The sequence below is a fragment of the Parambassis ranga genome, chromosome 20 (assembly GCF_900634625.1).
Source record: "Parambassis ranga chromosome 20, fParRan2.1, whole genome shotgun sequence".
In the NCBI taxonomy this organism is placed as follows: Eukaryota; Metazoa; Chordata; class Actinopteri; family Ambassidae; genus Parambassis; species Parambassis ranga.
This window is the reverse complement of record NC_041040.1, coordinates 3941656-3964540: the sequence shown is the minus strand read 5'-3', so window position 1 is coordinate 3964540 and position 22885 is coordinate 3941656. Positions and strand designations below refer to the sequence as shown.

At 47.9% G+C, this 22885-nt stretch overlaps 2 protein-coding genes across 3 annotated transcripts in view; one reads left to right on the top strand and one right to left on the bottom strand.

Annotated features, from left to right (window-relative positions):
* LOC114452823 (NLR family CARD domain-containing protein 3-like) overlaps window positions 1-22885 on the top strand; it is a 1046161-nt gene that overhangs the window by 177294 nt on the left and 845982 nt on the right. The window lies entirely within an intron of this gene.
* LOC114452824 (sodium channel protein type 4 subunit alpha-like) overlaps window positions 1-22885 on the bottom strand; it is a 78884-nt gene that overhangs the window by 22558 nt on the left and 33441 nt on the right. The window contains exons 14-21 of the mRNA XM_028432288.1: window positions 21288-21408; window positions 19332-19570; window positions 12728-12901; window positions 11869-12030; window positions 11588-11782; window positions 4667-4807; window positions 4453-4573; window positions 3979-4181 (exon numbers count right to left, since the gene is read on the bottom strand). Of these exons, the coding sequence (XP_028288089.1) occupies window positions 3979-4181; window positions 4453-4573; window positions 4667-4807; window positions 11588-11782; window positions 11869-12030; window positions 12728-12901; window positions 19332-19570; window positions 21288-21408 (1356 nt within the window). The remainder of the gene's footprint in view (window positions 1-3978; window positions 4182-4452; window positions 4574-4666; window positions 4808-11587; window positions 11783-11868; window positions 12031-12727; window positions 12902-19331; window positions 19571-21287; window positions 21409-22885) is intronic.

Below are 22885 nucleotides of genomic sequence, written 5' to 3'. Positions count from 1 at the left end.
GAAAACACTGATCTGTGTTTAATTAAGAGAGAGCGAGGCTAAAGGACAATGACAGAGAGAGAGAGAGAGAGAGCTATAAATACGCTGAGGCTCAGTGCTAATATGTTGGTGTTAGCTGAGGATTGAGTGCGCTGTAAAAGCAAAACAAACAGATATCAGTGACCTGCAACCTGAGCCCTGACTGACAGGCCGCTCGCTCTCCCTCTCTCTCCCTCTCTCTCTCTCTCCCTCTCTCTCTCTGCCAGTGTCAGGAATGAGTTCATAAAGGTCACACACAAATCCTAGGAGTTATTTCTGGGTCACTGGGGTCAGGTCAGCTCGAAACGGACTCAGATTCTAAACACAACTTTATATATAACAGCAGAAAATGACAAAGTCCTGCCCTTGTGTTGGGTTGTGAGTCCGAGCCGGGCCGGGCGGTGCTGAGGCTGCACCCTGAGCTAACCTTCACTAGACCACAGAAAGAAAGTGAGAGAGGGGCAGGAGATGGAGTGAGAGAGGGCGGGAGATGGAGCTCCACCTGAAGCTGGCTGCTGACTAATCGTATTCAGGTTCCACCAACACCTTTCTGTTGGTACATTATTTAACCGCCTATGTAGGTCATGTGCTGCCTAACACACATATTGTCTGAAATAATTAAAAAAAAACATGTTTGTTGCTGAGGCAGCAGCGAAAACACACAAACACACCACATGAATTATGTAGACGTCAAAATATATAAGAGAAAATAAAGCAGCCGCGTGTTTGCCTCGCAGCGTGTGTGTACCTGAGATCTGCAGGTATAATAATAGGCGGTGACGACGAACAGCGTCAGAGCAGCTGCTCTGGTTTCACCACGTCATCGATCTCACTTTCATCCGGACGCCAGACGAAGTTAAACAATGAAAAATCATTTGGAAAATTTTTAAGAATCCTAGAAAGCCGCTCTCTGATGGAGCGGCACCAACACTTCCTGTTCCTGTGTCACATGGTCAGTCCATGGAAGATGCCTGACACAGTCTTGTGGACTCTGTTTAATCTGATAGCATCAAATAGCACATGTAGCACAAGCTACCAGCTCCTAAACACACAGACAAACCCGGGAAGACAGAGATTAGCTTAACTTGCTGCGACATTCAAGCTAATGCCGTCCAAAACGTCACATTTTACCGGTATGTTACAACTGTTGTAAGTGTTTTATCAGATTTATTGAGAGAGACGCCAAGTTCGCAACACTTGTCTGCATGCCAGAGGGGAAAAAAGCCTCCCTGCATTACCTGCTTACCATTACCAGCTATTGTGATGCTACATGTAGCCGCTAGCTGTGTGAATATCTAATTAGAACATCCTGGCTAACTCCTTGTGATGCTAAAGTCTAACATTTGAGTCATAGACACACAAGGAGACACTGCGGGGACAGGTCTCTAACAACAGACTGAAGCCCTGCAGCTGGTCTCCAAAAGGGGGCGGGGCATTGGAGAAGACCATGTGACACAGACACAGGAAGTGACTGCTCAGTGGACGGCTTTGTTTGTTTGTTTTTCTCTTGGCTAAACATTAAATACAAACTGATGCAAAGTTAAGACAATATTTACACATTTTCTACGTCCACTGCAGAGTGGTGCATTATGGGTATTTTGTGCCCCAGTGCAGTGTTTGTGCAAAGTGCCTGAATCGGCTGAAGTGAAGCTGTGAGTTAAATATTTCAGGGGGTTCAGGAAGAGGTTTGTTCATGCCAGGAAACACTCGCACAGTTTACAAACGCTGGAGGGGGGGATGTTCCAGAGGCACACACACACACACACACACTGGAAACACACACACACACACACACACACACTGGAAACAAAGCTTGATGTTAAGTTGTTGTGAAAGCAGTGATGCTCTCTGACTCTCTCTCTCTGACCCCCCCCCCCCACCAGCCTCTCTCTACATGTTTCTATCTCTGTGAGGACCCTCATTACCTGAACACCCTCTCTAACTTTAACCTGATGTTGCCCTCTGAACCCTCAGACCCTCCTGCTGTCGGCCGACCACAGTGTCCTCACTCCACATGTTAAACACTGTGAGCGGTCCTCACAGAGACTGACGTCCACAGACACACACACACACTCTGACTTGACAACAGCCGTTTTGGGAGGAAAAATATGCTCCTGAGTTTCGTTCTATTTACGCTGCCCTTTCACATTAGGTCAGAGCCTGTGTGTTTCTGTGTTTCTGTGTGTGTGTGTGTGTGTGTGTGTGTATAGCTCTTACATTTGCATGTTTCACCTCACGGCTAACTGGCTCCTGCACCGCGCACTGACCGAGATACAGAGCCTCCTGTTTGTCACATTTTATGAAGTGTCCACATGAATACACTGAGTCTGGCTCTATTTTAACCCCTTCACGCCTCCACCTGATTACTTCATGCTTGTTGGTCACATTTAGCTCCTCAGCCCGGTGAGTGAAGGCGATCAATTAGTGTCAGGTAGCTGCTGAATTTAGGTGATTATTTTCAATATTTTCAGCTTTCCGTGATAATTCATCAGTTATGTTAGCTTGAGCCAAGTGTGAGCTAGTTTTCATACACAGTTATCAAGTGTAGCTTCTATGTATTGTCTGTGTCGGGCAGCAGGAAGCAGCGCGGCGGGTTTGGAAAGAAACATCAGAGACGCCGTGATGGAGGGGCGAGAGAGGGAGAGAGAGAGGGAGAGAACAGGTGCACAATATGATTAAAGAGGAGAGGTGATGATGAACTGAGTCAGCACAGGTGTGCACACACACACAGACACACACACACACACACACAGACACACACACACGACACAAATCTGTCATTTCATGTTAGATACAAACAGAAGAGAGACGACGCAACATCTCCTCTCCCTCTGCCTCTCCTGCAGTGTGTGAACACACACACACACACAATAAGCCATTTTAGCTTTATGAGTTTTGTTCCTGAAGGAGTCATTACACTGAAAAATGTGACACCACACCTTACGAACACCGCATGACCACACACAAACACACACAAGCCTGTGTGCACACACGCCTACCTACACACACACACACACACAAGTTGTCTGTGGCTCAGTCTTTTTGTCCTTTGAATAGATGGAGAGAGACAGGAGGCACACACACACACGCAGCACTATATACACTAATATACACCCTTTTAGCACAAACATATCACACACACAGCGTTGCAGAGTGAGAAAAATGCCGGACCATAATGCACTGCCTGAGGCCTCCAAATCTATCTGAGACCCTCTTACTGAGTGTGTGTGTGTGTGTGTGTGTGTGTGTGTGTGTGTGTGTGTGTGTGTGTGTGTGTTATGGACCCTACCATCAGTTTAAGTGAGACAGAGATGCACTAACATCCATACATAAGTGCATTAATGCACACATTTACCATCACCGGATGTAACTTTCAGATTATGTAAATACATTAGTGCGACCACACACACAAACATGTTGAGGTGTGCGTTCACAAAACCTGAGCAGCTGCTGCTAAAAGTGTTTATAATGAAAGTTGTTACATTACACACAACTCAGGACTGCAGCATGTAGGCCGACAAAACACAGAGCAGCGCCAACACGGCGCCATGCTGCGCCTTCAGGCAGGCAGCTGGTGGTCTGACATGTGACCCGACATGTGACCTGCCTGTCACGCTCTTTACTTCTGCAATCCTCTAGTGGCCACTGGATGAACTGCAGGTTCTGGATGCTCGTCTGTAACAAGCTTCTCCGACCTTTTATTGACTGTGGTGACACGAATCCTGCCCCGATAATAACATCTGACCCCCGCTGACTGTGGCTGAGCACACCTCAGGAACAGACCTCTCACACACACACAGACACACCTGCTGACCAACAGGCAGTTGTTAGAAGGTAACCTCTGGGGGAGACGACAGCTGACTCACACTCGCACCTGAGCTTGTTTACGTAAGACACAGGTGTGTGTGTGTGTGAACTAGAAAGCAGTCAGGCCAGCAGACAGTTAGATCTCCTCCCTACCTCCTCCCTCTCTTCCTCTTCCTCTTCCTCTTCCTCGGAGCCCTCACTCTGCTCCTCCTCCCCTCCCTCCTCCTCCTCCTCCTCTTCCTCCTCCGGGAACTCCACGTCCGACTCTCCGGGGGCGATGGGGACGCTGATGGTCAGGTTGGGATTCGTCATGTAGCTGTCGTCCTCGGGCACCACATACTTCTCCACGTGTCGGCCTGGGACGGAGACACACACAGAGTCTTTGTGGAAAATAATCTCAGGAACTCCCGTCTGTTGCATTCAGGGGTGCTCCGAACTTCCTGGAACCATGGCTGGTTGCTTGGCAACAGCAGTGAGGCATGTTTACATGTTGTGTTTCTTGTACGGAAGAAAACAAACTAATCTGACATAACATGTTCAATATGAGGTTCCTTAAAGACAGAAACTGGAGGATAAGGAGCTGAATGATGCGTTCACTGTCACATGATGTGTCTGTGCGCGTGGTACCTATGACGGCTCCGTTAGCCTCGGTGTGTATCGTGCTCAGTCGCTTCAGCTTCATCATGGCTTTGGCCTCCTTCCGTTTCTGACGACGGCGCTTTAGGTTTCCATTGAAGAAATCCACCACCTGCATCACACACACACACACACAAATCACAAGCGTCAGACACACACACACAGACAGATTATCTAAGGGTCAAACAGGTGGAGAGGGCGGGACCTGTCTGCGGCACCAGGCCAGGCCTCGGGTGATCCTGTGGATGGCGATCTGAAGGTTGTTCATCTCGCCATCATCATCAGGAGCCGAGAGGTTGTCCGAGCTGAAGCTGCTGAGGAGCAGAGCCAGGAAGAGGTTCAACAGCTGGAGGGAGAGAGGGAGAGAGAGAGAGAGAGAGAGAGAGAGAGAGAGAGGTCAGGATGTCAGCAGGGTCTGTCCTCTGGTGAACAAGAAAACATCACAAAGGAACATCGCGTTGAGCGCACTCACGCCAGCCATGCTCTGCACAATAATAATGACGCTTTGTTACATCTGTGGTGCTCACACCATGGGGCTGTCACAGTGTGGATGAACTTACACACCACTTTTACCTGAATGTGGGCAAAGAGGTGGAGCCTGGTGGAGTAGAACTTAAATTCTTATTACCGTAGAAACAAGAGAATTGAATTAAGGTCTCCCTTGTGGCCCTCAAGTGGCAGCTGGAGGAACTGCAGGAGCCAGCACACACTGTTTACCCTCTTTATATGCAGATGTTCCTTCTTGTTTTCACTCTCTCTCTCTCACACACACACTCACACACAGAAACACACACGTATCATAGCTTCCGGCAGAGGTTGATTATTCAGTGTGTGCTGAATAATGCCTGAAGCCCGCATTAACCGAGTTGGTGTGCTGCTCTTAGCCAGATTGGCTTCCCCAAAACCACAGCTGAGTGTGTGTGAGTGTGTGTGTGTGTGACAGGCACTGGGTCAGGTAGATCAGGTAGCAGCTTCCTGTGTGTATCTTATGATTGTAGGCAGCAGAGCTCAGAGCTGTGGATGGACGGCTCACATCAGAGAGGAACTGTGTGTAAACAATTGTTTATTGTTTTGTTGTTGCACTGTAAAAAAATATATTTCAAAACAACAACAAGCTGCTTCGAGTGTTTGTTTACCACCGATGATTGTCTCACTGTCCATGTCTTCCTTTATCAATCAATTAGTCACACTCTCATGCAATCATATTGATGACAAGGCAATGTCACACACACACACACACACAGCCGGCAGGCTGCATGTCCCACAGCTGGCTGGTTGCTATGTAACAACTTGACTGAATCCAGCAGATTCCCAGATTCTGATTGTGTAAGAAGAAACCAGGCCAGTGGGTCAATATCTGACATCAGCAAGTAAACTGTGTGTGTGTGTGTTTTATATCTTATTTAAATTGATTAGATTTTATATAATTGATCAGATTAATATTTTTATTTTAGTTAAAATACTATAAAATGTGTTCATACATATATATTTATGTGTTTATTTGTTTATGCTCAGTATGAGGCTGGGTGGCTAATCAATATACACATTACACAATGTGTGTGTGACTGGATGTGTGTGTGTGTGTGTGTAATGAGTGTGTACTGGTGTTTTGAGTGTTATTGTTTGCACTACTGATCGGTGTTGGGCTGTCACATGCCCATTTTCACCAGCCCAAATCCCAGGCGTCTGATTGGCTGTGGGGCCAACCCTACCACCAATAGATCAATGCCATTGACTGGTTAACGTGGCAACATGCCCTGACAGCTCAACCAATGACCTTGCTGCTCTCCGATAGTCAATAACACATCGCTGACATGACGACAAAGACCTCATGTTTAACCTTCTTTAACATGACGGCTGGATTACATCTACACCACAGGAGGGCAGTGTGGAGGTGCTGGAGGAGGACAGGTACTGAGCGTGGACACCATCTACAGGAAGTGGCCTCTACTTTCCGAGGCAGCTGAGGTCCTTCAGCATCTGCAGGACGATGCTGAGGATGTTCTATGAGTCTGTGGTGGCCAGTGGCATCATGTATGCTGGTGTGTGCTGGGGCAGCAGTCTGAGGGTGAGGGACATCAACAGACTCAACAGAACCATCAGGACGGCGGCCATGTTGTAGGAGAGGACCTGGACTCTCTGACAGAGGTGTGTCAGAGGAGGACGTGGTCCAAAATAAAGACCATACTGGACTGTCCCTCTCACCCGCTCCACACTGTGCTGACCAGCTACAGGAGCTCGCTCAGCAACAGACTCTGACTCCCATGATGCATCACTGAGAAACACAGGAAGTCATTCCTTCCTGTCTTTATGCTGGCCCTGTGGGAGTGACCAAATAGATTAAATTGAATAAATTAAAAATGGCCGAGCAAGCTTAGCTCTGTATTAGAAGCCAAATCTTACAGAGTACGTCCAGGTTTAGGTGTAAAAATAAATCCGATCCTCAAACTGGAGCACAGACCTGCTGCTGTGGGCGGGAAACCCCTTTGAAAACCAGCAAGACAACTGGGTGTTTCAACTCAGTTCAATTCAATGTTATTTATCTCGTTTTACATTTAGAAATTGTCTCAAAGCTCTTCACAGAGACCCACAGTCTGAACCCCCTTCAGATCAACAGTGTCAGGAAAAACTTCTTTTAACAGGAAGAGACCTTAAACAGAACCTGACTCATAAGGAGGAACCTTCCTGCTGACCAGCCGGGTAGAGGAGGAGAAGAAGAGGGAGACAGGACAGAGAGGATGAAGGAGAGAGAGATGGAGTGATGCATCAGCGACGGATGTGCTTATGATTGGTGACAGTGAGAACCATCTGTGAGTGTGTGTGTTCGTGTGTGTTCGTGTGTGTCAATTTGTCAGTTTCCCGAGCAGCGGACCACCTGATACCCCCCAAAATTCACCTCGTTTAACTCGTTAAACGGATCGCATCAATTAGCCCGGGGAGCGGGCCAAACTTTCCCTCACACACACACACAGAATCTGTGAAACCAGAAAGGTGACAACACAGCTGAGCCGCAGGTCGACAGCAGGGACAGAGAAAAGAGTTCTTCTGTTTTTGTTAGTTTGTTTTGCTGGTTTGAATCTAGAGCATTTTTTGGTTACTTCTGAACAAACACTTGTCTCCGAATGAGACTAAAGTTCAGCTCGGGTAGCCGAGGAGAGTCCTGGAAGCAGCTGCTGTCCTGGAAACAGCCGACGCACGGCCGAGCATCACCCACACACACACAGAGGACGGTGGTGATGAACGAGCAGTGTCTGTTTTTGGTGTTTCTCCTCATCACAACTAACTCATGTGAGCAAAGCCTCATGGGAAAACTGTCTGAGAGAGATGAAACAACACAGAGAGCCTGGTTTCCCTCTACATGTGAAGCAAACCTTCTGACCGAGAGGGATCACGGCTGATGCTCCACCTCTTTGTCTGTTAGGAATTAAGGCAGACTGTGACGGCGCCGACATGACCGACCTCTATGGGTCTTCATGGGTCACGCTACAGGCTCCAAACTATGAGCATGTGTTAAACCACATGTTTGGTTTGGACCAATCACAGTCCTGTGAGGAAGGTTTCAGTAAAATGTTGATGAAGATTCTCAGTCATCCAGGTCATCAGACGTAGAGAAGATTGAAGCGAGGCGTCTGGACTTGTAGAGTTTTCTTGAAGACGTTTCGCTGCTCATCCAATTTTGCTCATTCATTTCAAACCTATGACTACACTGAGACAGAGACTGGTTCACCCGAAGGATAAGATTCCCAGGGAGAAACACAGCAATGTGATATATGCAGTCCAGTGCAGTGAGGAACACTCTGATATGTACATTGGAGAAACTAAACAACCACTCCACAGAAGAATGGCTCAGCACAGGAGAGCCACCTCCTCAGGACAAGACTCAGCTGTTCACCTCCACCTCAGAGACAAAGGACACTCCTTTGAGGACAACAATGTCCACATTTTAGACAGAGAGGAAAGGTGGTATGAAAGAGGAGTCAAGGAAGCATCTATGTTAAGCTGGAAAAACCTTCCCTTAACAGAGGTGGTGGCCTCAGACATCATCTTTCCACCACATACAATGCAGTGATTCCATCCATTCCCAGAAAGTTTACACATACTCACAGTAAGAACAAAGGGCTGTCCACCAGTCCCCCTCCGGCAGTTTCATAGTCGTTAGCCAGTCGTTAGACTCACCTGGCCCAGTCAGCCAGAACATCACAGGTAAGTATGGAAACATTTAGTGCTATTGTTTTTAAGTTTTTACCCAGACCCACCCACTGAGGTCTGTAACCACATATAAACCATGTTTCCCCACCAACAGTTAGAACTGATGAAGCTGCTTGGATGAGCAGCAAAACGTCTTCTAGAAAACTCTACAAGTCCAGACGCCTTGCTTCAATCTTCTCCACGTTTCAGTAAAACTTCCTTTTATGCTCATATTTTCCTCATAAAGACACAACAATCCTCTACACACATGCTAACTGCAACATGCTAGAGAAGGAGGAGGAAGAGTCTGATGGGGAGGAGGAGGAGGAAGAGTCTGATGAGGAGGAGGAGGAGGAAGAGTCTGATGAGGAGGAGGAGGAGGAGGAAGAGTCTGATGAGAGTGCATGGTGGCAGGTGTGCTGCAGATAAAATGCTGGCTCAGGAAAACACATTCAGCCGCTCATTTGTCATAAAGAGAAACAGCAAACGTAACATCTGCTCACCTGCTTCACACTGTGCAGCTGCACACACACACACACACACACACACACACACGTGAAGCGCTCACACATGCAGTCTGCAGGATGCAGCAGAAAGTGACAAATGAAACTGAACAATACACACACACACAGACACACACACCAGACTCACAGTAAAACAATTTCAGGAATAGCTAACGTATTTGAGTTTGCTCATCACTGATGTGTCTCATGCGTGTGGTGACTGCTACACACACACTGACTCAGCTACTGCCTGCGGGAACACAGGAACACACACTGTGTGTGTGTGTGTGAGATAAGAGGTAATTCCCCACCTCTCCCTTTATCTGCCACTGAAAGCATGGATGCTTATCACAGTTAGCTAAATATCACACACACACACACACTGAAAGTAAATGCTGTGTGTCTGTGTGTGTGTGTGTGATAGCTCTACAAACACCTGGCCCTCTCTCTCTCCTGCCCCACTGCCTTCTGGGTATTAGTGTAACATCATGAGGTTCACTGTCACGGCAACCAGGGCTCTCATCGTCCCTGGCAACCGTTTCCATGATGAAGGTTTGACAAAGTGAAACCAACTGTAAAAGTATTTTCTACTTCTGCCATCCTTTTCCTTCTTCTTCTTTCTCCTCCTGAGCTGTTTCCTCTCTCTCATCCTTAGTTATTATTATCTATCTTCCAGCCAGTGTTCCTCCTTTCATCCCTCCATCCTTCCTTCCTTCCTTCCTTCATCATCTCTTTTACTTCCTTCTGTTTCTCATACTTTACTTCCATCTAACCTATCCTTCTTCTGTCATTTGGTTTATTCTGCTCTCATTCATCCCCTCCCTCCTTCCTTCATTCCTTCCTTCCTTCCTTCCTTCCTTTGTTATGAGTTGGCATCTCAAACTTGTGAATGCATGCATGCATAAATGCTTTTGCACGCACAGACACACACAAGCTGAGGTGAGCACATTAAGGCCACATTTAAGGGGATAAATCACATGAATGGGAAAGGTTCAATCGTCATCACACAGATATGCAAGTGTGTACGCACACACACACACACACACACACGTTTAGGCATAGTCATTGAGTCCGGTCAGCTCATCCCTCTGCAGGAGGAGATACAGTTCCTGTCACTGACAAGAGAAGAATGAGAGGCTGTTGACTGCAAATGCTGCAAATGTGTGTCTGTTTGTGTGTGTGTGTGTGTGTGTGTGTGTGTGTGTGTGAGCTGTCTGGCCAATCAAACCCGTTATTAAATATCCATGAGACCATTGAGCTAAAGAGACGAGTGAGACTATTATTGCTGCACACACACACACAGCCCCAGGCTTGTGTTCACAGTGCCAACAACAATCCATTATTCTGCAGTGGGTCTGTGTAATGACTTCCACTGCCTGCAGGGGGAGACAAACGTACTGCACTGCAGCTTTAACAAGTGATTCCTGAACACTGTATAAATACATTTAAATCCAGCTCTGCCTGTGTGTGTGTCTGTCTGTGTGTGTGTGTGTGTCTGTGTGTGTGTCTGTGTGTGTGTCGACCATCAGATAGGACGTTCTGGGCTCCAGTTTCCGCCTCCTGTCTGCTCTGAATCCCTCAGACACACACAGGCTGCTGATGGACTGATGGATGTGTTTAGAGGTGTGGACGTGATGTCTCCGTCATGGCGGGGGGGCTCATTTCAAATGAAGGCCAGTAAAACGAGCTTGTGCGTGTGTGTGTGTGTGTGTGTCTTTGGGGGGCACTGAGTAAGGTGAGATGACCGATAGTCATCAGAAGAAAGGAAAGACGAGCGCTTTCTGTATTGGTGTGTGTGTGTTAAAGTGTGTGTGTCTGAGTGGACATACAGTGTGTGTGGGAGATTACACTTGTTCTACATGACACCAACGTCACTGGGCATTCAGACCGAACAGAAACAGAAAAAGAACACAGAGCAGGGAACAGGTCCGGTCTGTTTTAGCTGTAAATCTACAGTCTATAAGATCTGTAGCTGATGATTACATTATTGATTGACTGACTGATTAATCAATCAGTTGTATCCTGACATTTCCAGTGAAAATGTCCAGTTCAAACTTCCAGTCATTGATCATTGCTGCCGATTTGTGTCTGTCACACACACCCGACCCCTGACCTCCAGACCACCTGACCTCCAGACCACCTGACCCCTGACCTCCAGACCCCACACCTCCAAACCACCTGACCCCTGACCTCCAGACCCCACACCTCCAAACCACCTGACCCCTGACCTCATCGCCCTTCATCACACTTTACAAATGTACTGGACAGGAAACCAGAAACATGGAAGCCAGCCAGCACAGAGGACTGTCCACACACACCTTACAGTGTATGTTGTCCTCTGCTGTCACCCTGTGACCTCACACACTACCACAGTTCCACCTTCCAGGGTTCAGGCTCTAAACAGCACTACAACATCCAGGTCAAAGGTCACTCACCACCAGATTCCCGATGACCATGACTAACATGAAGACGAGGATGCAGAGCGGCTGCCCGGCGACCTCCATGCAGTCCCACATGGTCTCTATCCACTCGCCGCACAGCACCCTGAAGACGATGAGGAAGGAGTGGAAGAAGTCCTTCATATGCCAGCGAGGAAGAGTGCAGTCCTTGGAAATCTTACACACACAGTCCTGCAAGGGGGGGGGGGGCAGAGAGCGGCGGCATGTTAGAATCACAGCGTGACGGTTAGGGCGGGTCAGAGGTCAGACGTCATCACCTGGTAGTTCTTTCCAAACAGCTGCATGCCGACCACGGCGAAGATGAAGACGATGATGGCGAGGACCAGAGTCAGGTTTCCCAGGGCGCCCATGGAGTTCCCGATGATTTTTATCAGGGTGTTGAGCGTCGGCCACGAGCGAGCGAGCTTGAACACGCGCAGCTGAAGAAGGAAATGGAAAGAGACTTTCAAAATAAGGGCTGTAAAGGAAGGAGTTTCTGAGTGTCAAATTAAAACTACATTTACTTCAATAATGTTCAGTCTGACAGACACTCAGAGCACAGACATGCTTTAACCCTTCATTACCAATCCACTCACTGTTACCTAACTCATCTGATCCTTTCCTTTAATCCTCTTTGATTATTGACTTGGTCTCATGTGAGTCAATCATGGCTTCCTGGTTGCTCTGAGGAGGGTTTTGTTGTATTTTTTGGATCATTTTTAAGTGGTTTGAAAACATATTTTCAACATAAGATCTTCCTGAGATGAACCATGTCTTTAAGAGTTTGGAGGAGCTGTGGTTAATCTTCAGTTTCAGACATGGGTGTAAATCTACTGTGAATTAACAGAACTTTGACAAAAGAGCTTTCTGTTGTGTAGAGAGCTTCAGGTCTCGCACACTCAAGGTGCTTTTTAATACTGACTGAAAACAGCAGAAAGAACATCAGAGACCACAGGAGTGACACAAAGAGACGGGAGGAGTGTGTGTCTGTCGGTGTGTTTGTGTGTTTGGCAGAACCTGATAGCACCCAGAGTGACACTCAAAGAGATCGACACAGACAGATGACGACCAGCTGAGGGTCTGTGTGTGTGTGTGTGTGTGTGTGTGTGTGTGTGCAGGTGAGCAGCCGTTGTTTACCAGTCTGAAGGAGCGCAGCACGCTGAGCCCCTCCACGTTGGACAGGCCGAGCTCCATGAGGCTGAGGCTGACGATGATGCTGTCGAAGATGTTCCAGCCCGTCTGGAAGTAGTAGTACGGGTCCAGAGCGATGATCTTCAGCACCATCTCTGCAGTGAAGATCCCCGAGAACACCTGATGCACAAACACAGATGAAACACAACATCACCACACTGCTGCTGCAAACACACACACACACACACACACACACACACACACCCTTCAGGTTCAATCATGAGAGGACGAACCACAAACCACACACAGGTAGGGACAGTCAGGTGAGGACACACACACACACACACAGGCTAAATGAAGGGCAACGTTAGCCAAAAGGTAGGACATTTCAGACTGGGTTAGGTTCTCTCTCACACACACACACACGTCACCTCCTATAACTCCAGCTGAAGTTCTTTTAAACCCAGCAGGAGTTTAGCTGCTGGGACGTACCGGCACACTGACCTGCTACGCTAACATTAGCACACACTAACACTGGCATACACCACACAATAACCACAAAGCTGTGTTGTTTGTGTAACACTGTGTCTTTTGGCAGGCCTTGTGCCTCGTTGTGGTTCCATCGTGTCATGGTGTGTGTCTTTGTAGATGTGCTGTCCTACTTGTTGGTGAGTTAGAGTTTATTTGAGTCTCTACTAAATTCACTGGTTTTCTCAAAGAAAAATGACGACGTCAGGGTTCAGACCGGCACACAGTTGTTGTGTATTCAGGGTTGTTTTCACTTCATGACAGCAGCGGGGTTCTTTTTGAGTCTTTCTGTGCCTGCATACGTTGGCCTGTCTAGGGTTAGTCTGGCTCTGCTTTACATCACCTGTGTGTGTGTGGGTGTTCTGAAGGGGAACCTCGATGTGACACTTGTTACGTGACACACGTGTGTTCACATATGTGTGTTTCACAGCCTGTTTGTGTCTGGCATAGGTGTGTGTGTGAGTGTGTGAGTGCAGGTCTCCCACAAAGTGAGTTTTAGTGTGTGACTGTTTATTCTGTATGTCAGAGTGTGATGCACAAAATCAGAGGCTCTTACTGGGGTTGCCTCGCTCGCTCTCTCTCTCTCTCACACACACACACACACACACACACACACACACACACACACACACACACAGATGATCCTCTTACATGGGCTCATTAGCTCTGTAGTGTGTTGATTAGCTACTCAACAATTATGCTGTTATTATTACTGACATCAGGAGAGCCTCTCTCTCTCACTCTTTACTGTGTGTGTGTGTTGAAGGAGCCTCTCTCAGAACCAAAAGGCTGAAAATGTAAAATGAATCACAGTCAGAATTTTGAACTAATGAGACAAAGATGACAACAGAGACAAAAGAGATGAAGAAAATCAGGAGGATGAGGAAGAGGAAGATGACAAAAAACAAAAGACAGACAAAAAGCCCAAAGAAGAAGAAGGAGGAGGAGGAAGAGGAGGAGGAGGAGGAAGAAGAAAACAGTAAAGGTGTCTAAGTGCTGCGGCTTTGTTAGCAGTTAGCAGCTGACTGTGTGATGTTTGTGGTCAGACAGACAGACAGAGACACAGACAGAGACACAGACAGGCAGACAGAGACACAGGCAGAGACACAGACAGAGACACAGACAGGCAGACAGAGACACAGGCAGAGACACAGACAGAGACACAGACAGGCAGACAGAGACACAGGCAGAGACACAGACAGAGACACAGACAGAGACACAGACAGAGACACAGGCAGAGACACAGACAGGCAAACAGAGACACAGACAGGCAGACAGACACACAGGCAGAGACACAGACAGGCAGACAGACACACAGGCAGAGACACAGACAGGCAGACAGAGACACAGGCAGAGACACAGACAGACAGAGACACAGGCAGAGACACAGACAGGCAAACAGAGACACAGACAGGCAGACAGAGACACAGACAGACAGAGACACAGACAGGCAAACAGAGACACAGACAGACAGAGACACAGACAGGCAGAGACACAGACAGGCAGAGACACAGACAGGCAAACAGAGACACAGACAGACAGAGACACAGACAGGCAGAGACACAGACAGACAGAGACACAGACAGGCAGTGTAACAGTTCAGCAGCTGCCTTTGGCCTCATACACAGAATACTGCACATTATGAAAATAATGTGTTTACATATGTTTTCATTTTTAAATAAAAGAATAACAACACACGCACACACACACACACACACAGTTTATTTGCCCTCAACAGTAATTTGTATATTTTTCATAATTCATAAGAACATTTCCTGAGGAGTCCCTGAACTACATTAAAGCTGTAAACACAAGAGAAACAAACACAAACAGGATTCAGTGCAGGTTTGTCAGCACATCTATAAAATCCTCTAAGATTCCTTTAAATGGAAACAATTCAATGATTCTATTATATATCCTTCTATTATATCATTGTATTATATGGTAAACACGGTACATTTGGACCTGAAGGTGTTTCTCTCAGCGGTCGCACAAACACACCACATTCTGCCCCCGCCTCCCTCAGCAGCTCTGATCTGTGCTGTTAATGAGTGAAGCAAGCAAACAGGAAGTCCAGCAGGGACCTCGCCGCCGGCCATCGCTCTGCATCTACGGCGGCGTAGGCCACTCACAGTGACGCAGGAACTTCAGACCTTCAGACAACAGTCTGTGTGTCAGGATCAGGGTCAGGGTCAGGGTCAGGGTCAGGATCAGGATCAGGGTCAGGGTAAGGATCAGGATCAGGGTCAGGATCAGGATCAGGATCAGGATCAGGATCAGGATCAGGATCAGGGTCAGCATCAGGATCAGGATCAGGATCAGGATCAGGATCAGGGTCAGGATTCCTTTATTATCCCCGAGGGGAAATTCAGACAAGCGTCCCAAAACTAAGAGGCAGAAGATGGAACTCATCTGAAGTCCAGACTCTGTGTGTTCAGCACTGAGGCAAAGTCTGATTCACAGACTGAAAACTCCTCTGGCCAGCAAGTCTGTGTGTGTGTGTGTGTGTGTGTGTGTGGGAATGTCGACATCAGCACTCACTAATAACAGTAACATCAGCAGAGAGAGGATGACACGGACTCTGTGTGTGTGTGTGTGTGTGTGTGAGACACGTGATTATTTTTGTCACATCCAGGCAGATGTAATGAGTAAGCACCAGGACACACACACACACACACAGTGAGTGGCAGCTTCAGGCTGCAGCACATGCTGTCCAGGCGCCTTCCTCCAGTCGGACTTTATCTTTTTGAGGAATTTCTCCGCCTGTGTTCTGTGTTCGTCATTAATCGGCAGCAAACTGATGCCAAAAACAGTTTCAGCCCTTCCCAGTGCTGCCCCAGTGCCCCTGAGCAAGGACAGCACTGTGCTGACCAAATTAGATGAATTGCAGCAGAGGACGGAGTGTGTTTGTGCGCGGGATCACACAGGGACACACACACACCTGTACCACCTCACTTTATCCTCCGCTGTCCTCTCCACAAAGAAACTTCATTACTGCAGACCGCACAGCTCATTTTTCAACACTACGAACCAGACCGGAAGAAAATTGGAGGCATTCAACGTTTCTTATCGAAGATTCTCAACAAAAAATGTCCTCAAGGTCCCGCGGACAAAACGTAAGAGGTGAGGCCATCAGTGAGGAATCACCTGACGGAGGGAGGACAGAGAGGCCATGCGATGACCTCTCAGTCCACCTCTTGGAGGTGATCTAGTCGGATAGGTTTACATCTGGCTCGGGTCTGAATGCAAATGCAGCTAGTGAATCCCGCTAGCCACGTGATACTTCCGGTTCACGGGGACAGTGTCCGGGTCACAACAACCGCCGAACTACGACAGCTTTGCCCCGACTTTATTTTCCACAGGGCTACAAAGGAATAAACTGCTTTTTGAACCGAAAAAAAATGAAAGGACGAACTCTGAAATATACGAGGCGCCACCTAGTGGTTTGGAGGACAACAAACAAGCCGGGTTAAGCTGTATTGAGCGTGGAGACGTGTGTGCTAGCCAGATTTGAAAATAGATCTGAACGTATCCAGCCTAAAGGCAATCTGGATTCAATCCTACTCTAGCTGAATCAACTTTCTCCAGTGTGAACAGGGCTTCAGAGGTCCAACCTTCACAAAGGAGACGAAGTGGAGGCAGAGTCTGAACACTCTGACACAGGGTGGAGATCGTGGTTCACCAATGGTGCTGCTGTGACAATGATTCCTGTCAGTCTGCACCAAGAACACACTGTGAGTGATGTGACTCTTCAAACATGTACCAACACCTCAAACAGGTCTCACTCAGCCAGGTCAGCCTTTATTTAAGAGCTGGAAGCATCTCCAGGAGTCCAGCCGCCGTGCTTCAAGCTCTTGATGATGTTGTGTCACTACAACAGATATTTTATGAATATTTCATTCTTACAGCTTTTGTCTTAACTGAACATTTAGTGCAAAAACACACCAAAACATGTCACAGCGCTGGCGGAGGCTGCGCCCTGGGTGAAAGCCTGAACGATATGTATTCTTTAGATCTGTACACACATGGAAATATTGATATGTGAAGCACAGAGAGCAACAAGCAGAGCATTAGCTGGCATTGATTCAGTCAGCAGTGCTGTCCTGACGTGCTCCTCCACACACACACACACACACACAGGACCTTACATAACACACACAGCAGAGGCTCTCCTGTCCGTCAGCAGGGCTAGCTAAATGCTATGTAAACATCTGCGGGGATTAGCGGATTTAACCTATAATGAACTTCAGACTGCTGTGACATGACTGAGCTGCTTCAGGAAGAACTTCAGACGCTGCAGAAGTATAAATCAGAGCGGAGGCGAGGTGACAGCGACCTCACAGAGAGGTTACGTAAGCGCCTGGTCAGTGCCCGAGCACACGGACGCAAACAGTCCAGGTGACCATAGAGGACTGTGGCGCACGCAGCCAATCAGGAGGCTCCTGTGGAACAGCTCCACTGGGGCCATGAAGAAGAAGAAGATCCAGCCCACTTCTAGAAGACCTCAGCATGAATCAGCCTATACGAACTCAACAAAGAACGAGTTTTTAACAGCAAAGATGGACGGAGTGACGAGGAAGAACCAGCCGAGCTGAGCGTCTGTATTCGGGTCTTCCGTCGTCACTGACGGCTTTATTACACCCTACAAAATGCTGGACACGCCTCAGCTGTTGTTAGTTCAGCGCCTGGACTTCTGGCTGTTTTTTTTCAGAAACATCCTGAGGTCTCACAGCAGGTATCACTGCCACGGCGGGCCACCTTTGGGCCTGGTCCCAGTGATTGAACACCGCGGCTGCAGGCGGGCCTGCAGCCTCTGTTTCTACTTCTACACTTTATTACCATTTTCTGCCTGCAGCCTGAGCTGAGAACACCTGACATGGATGAGTGTGTGTGTGTGTGTGTGTGTGTGTGTGCACGCAGGTGTGATAGACGTGGTGATTTTGGCTGAGGGCCGCTCACACCTCGGGTGAACCAATTACCATATTGCATCAGCCTATCAGCTCCTGTCAGATCGCCGGCACACCTGCAGGCTCACACAGTGGAGTTAGTCACGGCGGTTTAGAGCCATCCGACCCGTTTCTGTCAGCTCTAATACTGAGACTCACTGCATGCACACACACACACACACACACGCACACACACACTCTTTTCTAGGAAAGGAGGGACTCTGGCTGCTTCTCTTGGTGGGTGCCTTCAGATGTCCAGCGGTGCTTTCCTGGACTCTCTCCTCCATTGTCACTTTGTAAAACGTCACTCTGTCCACGACTCGCCTGAAGTTTGTTTGCTCTCTGCACATGCTCAGTAAACAGCCGAGGAGGAGGCTGCTCCACTCTGCTCGTCTGAGAAAAGTTTGAAAAGACACGCGGATCCACCGCCGGCTATTGTTTCAACATGAAACAGGAAGTGAGAGAGAAGTGATGCTACAGTCTGTTCTTATGCTTACATCAGTGTTGCTGTAACTAACAGGAGGCTCTTATAGTTAGTTAGGCTGTTTACAAGACGACTTTCCAGAAAGGTTCCACAAGAAAATTGAAATCTGAACCGGCCTTTGATCCACTTATATATCATACATGACCCGACAAAAGACCAGGAGAACTCTGAGTAAAAACCACATGGGGCCACACACACCTCTACAAGAACCATGCCTCCACACACACCTCTACCAGAACCATCCCTCCACACACACCTCTACAAGAACCATGCCTCCACACACACCTCTACCAGAACCATGCCTCCACACACACCTCTACCAGAACCATCCCTCCACACACACCTCTACAAGAACCATGCCTCCACACACACCTCTACCAGAACCATCCCTCCACACACACCTCCACCAGAACCATGCCTCCACACACACCTCTACAAGAACCATGCCTCCACACACACTTCTACAAGAACCATCCCTCCACACACACCTCTACCAGAACCATCCCTCCACACACACCTCTACCAGAACCATCCCTCCACACACACCTCTACCAGAACCATCCCTCCACACACACCTCCACCAGAACCATGCCTCCACATACACCTCCACCAGAACCATCCACCCATGCCTCCACCCGTCCGCCCCTCCTACCAGGTTTCCGATGCTCAGCATGCCGTTGAACTCATCGGTCATGGGGTAGTGCTCCATGGCCATGAAGAGCGTGTTGAGGACAATGCAGACGGTTATGGCCAGGTCCAAGAAGGGGTCCATCACCATCGTCTTCACCAGCTGCTTCACCCTCAGCCAGCAGGGGGAGCACTCCCACACCAGGTACTGGTGGGCGAAGACGTACCAACAGGGGTGGCACTTCTTATGGGCCTCCTCCAGCTCTGACAGGTGACAAAAAAGGAGGAGGGCGATTAATGGAGAAACAACAGCAGCCTGAGAGGAACTAATCAATCATCAATACATATAGGACATTTTAATTTGTAGGAACAAACTTTTACTTCCTGTTCTTACAGCATAAGATAAGATACAACTTTATTAATAATTATTTGACAGGTTGCACATGACAGACAAAACAGAGAGCAGTATGACTGCACACAATGCATGTTTATATCGCTGTTTATTAAGGTGCTACAATACACGACCTGCAGTTCGCACCATGAATGGGCACGTTAAGTCACTTCTTCTGCTCCAGAATGTAATTTTAAATTCAAAGTAAATAAACGCATGAGCAGAAAATAATGTAAAACATGAGAGAGGCACAGAGACGAGGTCAGCGAGAAGGAAGGAAGCGGTTTGTATTTTCCTGTATAATGATCTGTTCTCTAAGAGCAGCCACTGCCGAGGGGGGAGACAGTGACTCAGCACACACACACACACACACACACACACACACACACACACACACACACACACACACACACCTCGAACACACACACACCTCGAACACACAAGCGCAGAATATGAGCCAAAAATCTTATACATGAATATCATCGAACACACACACACAGGATGTTAGAATGATCTCATGGTTAATGAGTGAAACTAGGATAACACACACACACACACACACACACACACACACACACACTTTCTCTTTTTCTTTCATTCTGTTTCTATGGCTCTCTCACACAAACAAAGCCAGTGTTCCCCTGGGGTTGGCTGGGGCTGCGACAGACACACACACACACACATCATACACAGACAACACACACTTAGACACAAACTCAGACACAGTTACACAATCCTGCATCAACACACAAGCCGGAAACATGCGCGCAAACACAGACAAAAGCGTGAACAGACTCACTTGGATGTAAAATTCAGACAAAATATGAGGTTACACAATCACACACACACAAAACACACACATTCAGAGGCAAAGTCAGGCCAGGCTACAGTCCCACAGTGACACACAAACAGGGGAAAAAGTGGCGTCAGAATAAAACATTCTGACACTTTTAACCAAACATTTAAGGGAGCAGGTTCACTGTAGAAACAGGACTCACTGGGACGGATCGGCTGCCAACACACTCGGTATGAAGGTGGGAGGTCCCACCTGGACCCCCCCAGACCTCCATGTTAACATCACCAGAAACTAACTTCTCCATCGGAGTGCAGTAAAGGTGGTGACCGCCACTCCTGCTCCACCTCTGCAGGTTTTATTACTTCACTTCCTGTTTATTGTGATATGCCTCTTACTGTTCCTGCTTTCAGCTCTTTGCCCCTGTTGATCTGTAAATACATAAATCTACCAATGTTGCTGCATCTGTAATTAATTCTGCGATTTCATGCTAAAATATCTGTTGCTAGGCTTCTGTTTTGTGGGGAAAAAGCTTGAGCAGCCTTCTGTTAGACATTTTCACTTAGTCTCATGCTAAATAAGCAAAATACATGCCCGCCTGAAAGAAGATTTGTACAAAAATTAGCTTTAGTCCCATTTGTAGAGGCCAGTTTGAGTCTGTCTGTGCAGAGTCTGATAAAACGACACAATCAGCACTGCTGCACAGACAAAGTAAAGACAGGTCTGCACAGGCCCTGCATGAAGATCTACAGAAGCACCGAGACACAAACTACATCTGAAGTGTTACTGCAGCTCACCTTCCATGGCGTCGGTGAGGTAGCTGGCTGCGCTCAGCGCTCTCCCCCTTTGCTCCGACTCCTGTCTGGACGAGGGCCGAGGCAGCAGCATCGTGCTGAGCTCTGTGGTGGACGTGGGGACCTGACACACACACACACAGCGAGAGAGAGAGAGAAGGTCACAATGAGCTCGAACATCTAATTCTAATGTAAATTGTACTATAAGATACAGTGAGTTTATTCAGGAAGAAAAGCTGCGCCTCACACGCACACACATTTATGTCAGGTCAAACACAGAGTGTGTGTGTGTGTGTGTGTCCTTCCTATCACCAGGGCAACAGATAAGCAGGTGATGACTGGTGCTCAATGAATCAGAAAAATCAGTGTGTGTGTGTTCAGCTCTGTTATCCACATTGAGAGGACGGCTGGATGAGGTTTATCTTAAATGAATTCATGCTGCGTTCATTTATTGCAACACCTTCTGATTATCTTGGCTCATGAAGCCTCCTGAACTGTCCCCTGTGGAGGAGCCCAACAGGGCCTCCCCAGAGCCCAGACAGGGACTACCAGCCCCCTCAGGCCCCAGGACCGGCTCAGCATCCCCTGACAGGAGCTGCAACACTCCAAAACAGAGAGGTGGAGGATGTGTGCACCATTACTATAGCAACAAGAGGCCAACATCTCCCCAAATCCAGCGTCCCTCAGTTGATAATCGTTGTCCTTTCGCTGCATGTTAATAAAAAAAAGTTGTGTGTGTGTGTGTGTGTGTGAGTGTGAATGGACTGCACATGGACCTCCATGAACCACCATCCATGCAGGTGAAATTACACAACACTTCCTGGAAACTGCTCCTCCAGTGAGACATGACGCATGGGCCTGAAGGTCGACACCCACAACAACGCCCACATCCTGTCTGTGTGCCAGGCAGGGAAGCACCAGGGAAACACACACACACACACACACACACACACACACACACACTCCAACAGCAGCCAGCCGTGCACTAATTTAGCTTCCGATAGCTGCTGTGGGTTGTCATGGTGACATTTCCGTGGCAACTAAGTGCGCGCTCGTCCCCTCCGCCTCCCACTCGTCTCTGCATCAGGCTGAGCAGCAGGACCATGGTTCCATGTTCCAGAAAGCAGAAATAAAACATGAAAAGAATAAAGTGAACTCCCACACAGCCCCGAGCCTTCAGCCCAGACGTCCACCTCCTGCTACGGAGCAACTTTTCAAACAGTTTCCAACACTTTACAGATGATCACTAACTGGCTGCTGTGAGGTCAACATTTGGAGAGCCTCGGCTAAAACACATTATCTGATGCTACAAGTGACAGACAGAATTTGAGCTTCCTGATGGTCCTTGAATGCATCATATTTGACAGATAGTCAGACAATCTAACCCTAACAAAACACTCTGTCCTCCTCAGCAACCAGCAGGAAGCCATGATGGAGTCACATGACCAACACTCAGAGAGTCTCTGTCTGACTTGCAGCTTTCTGCAGCCGATTTCTGTCTGATTACCTGAGTTATTCTGCATACACACACACACACACACATCTGCGTTCTCTCTGCCATCATTGTGCTGAAGTGTAACCTGAGTGTGTGTATCCACATC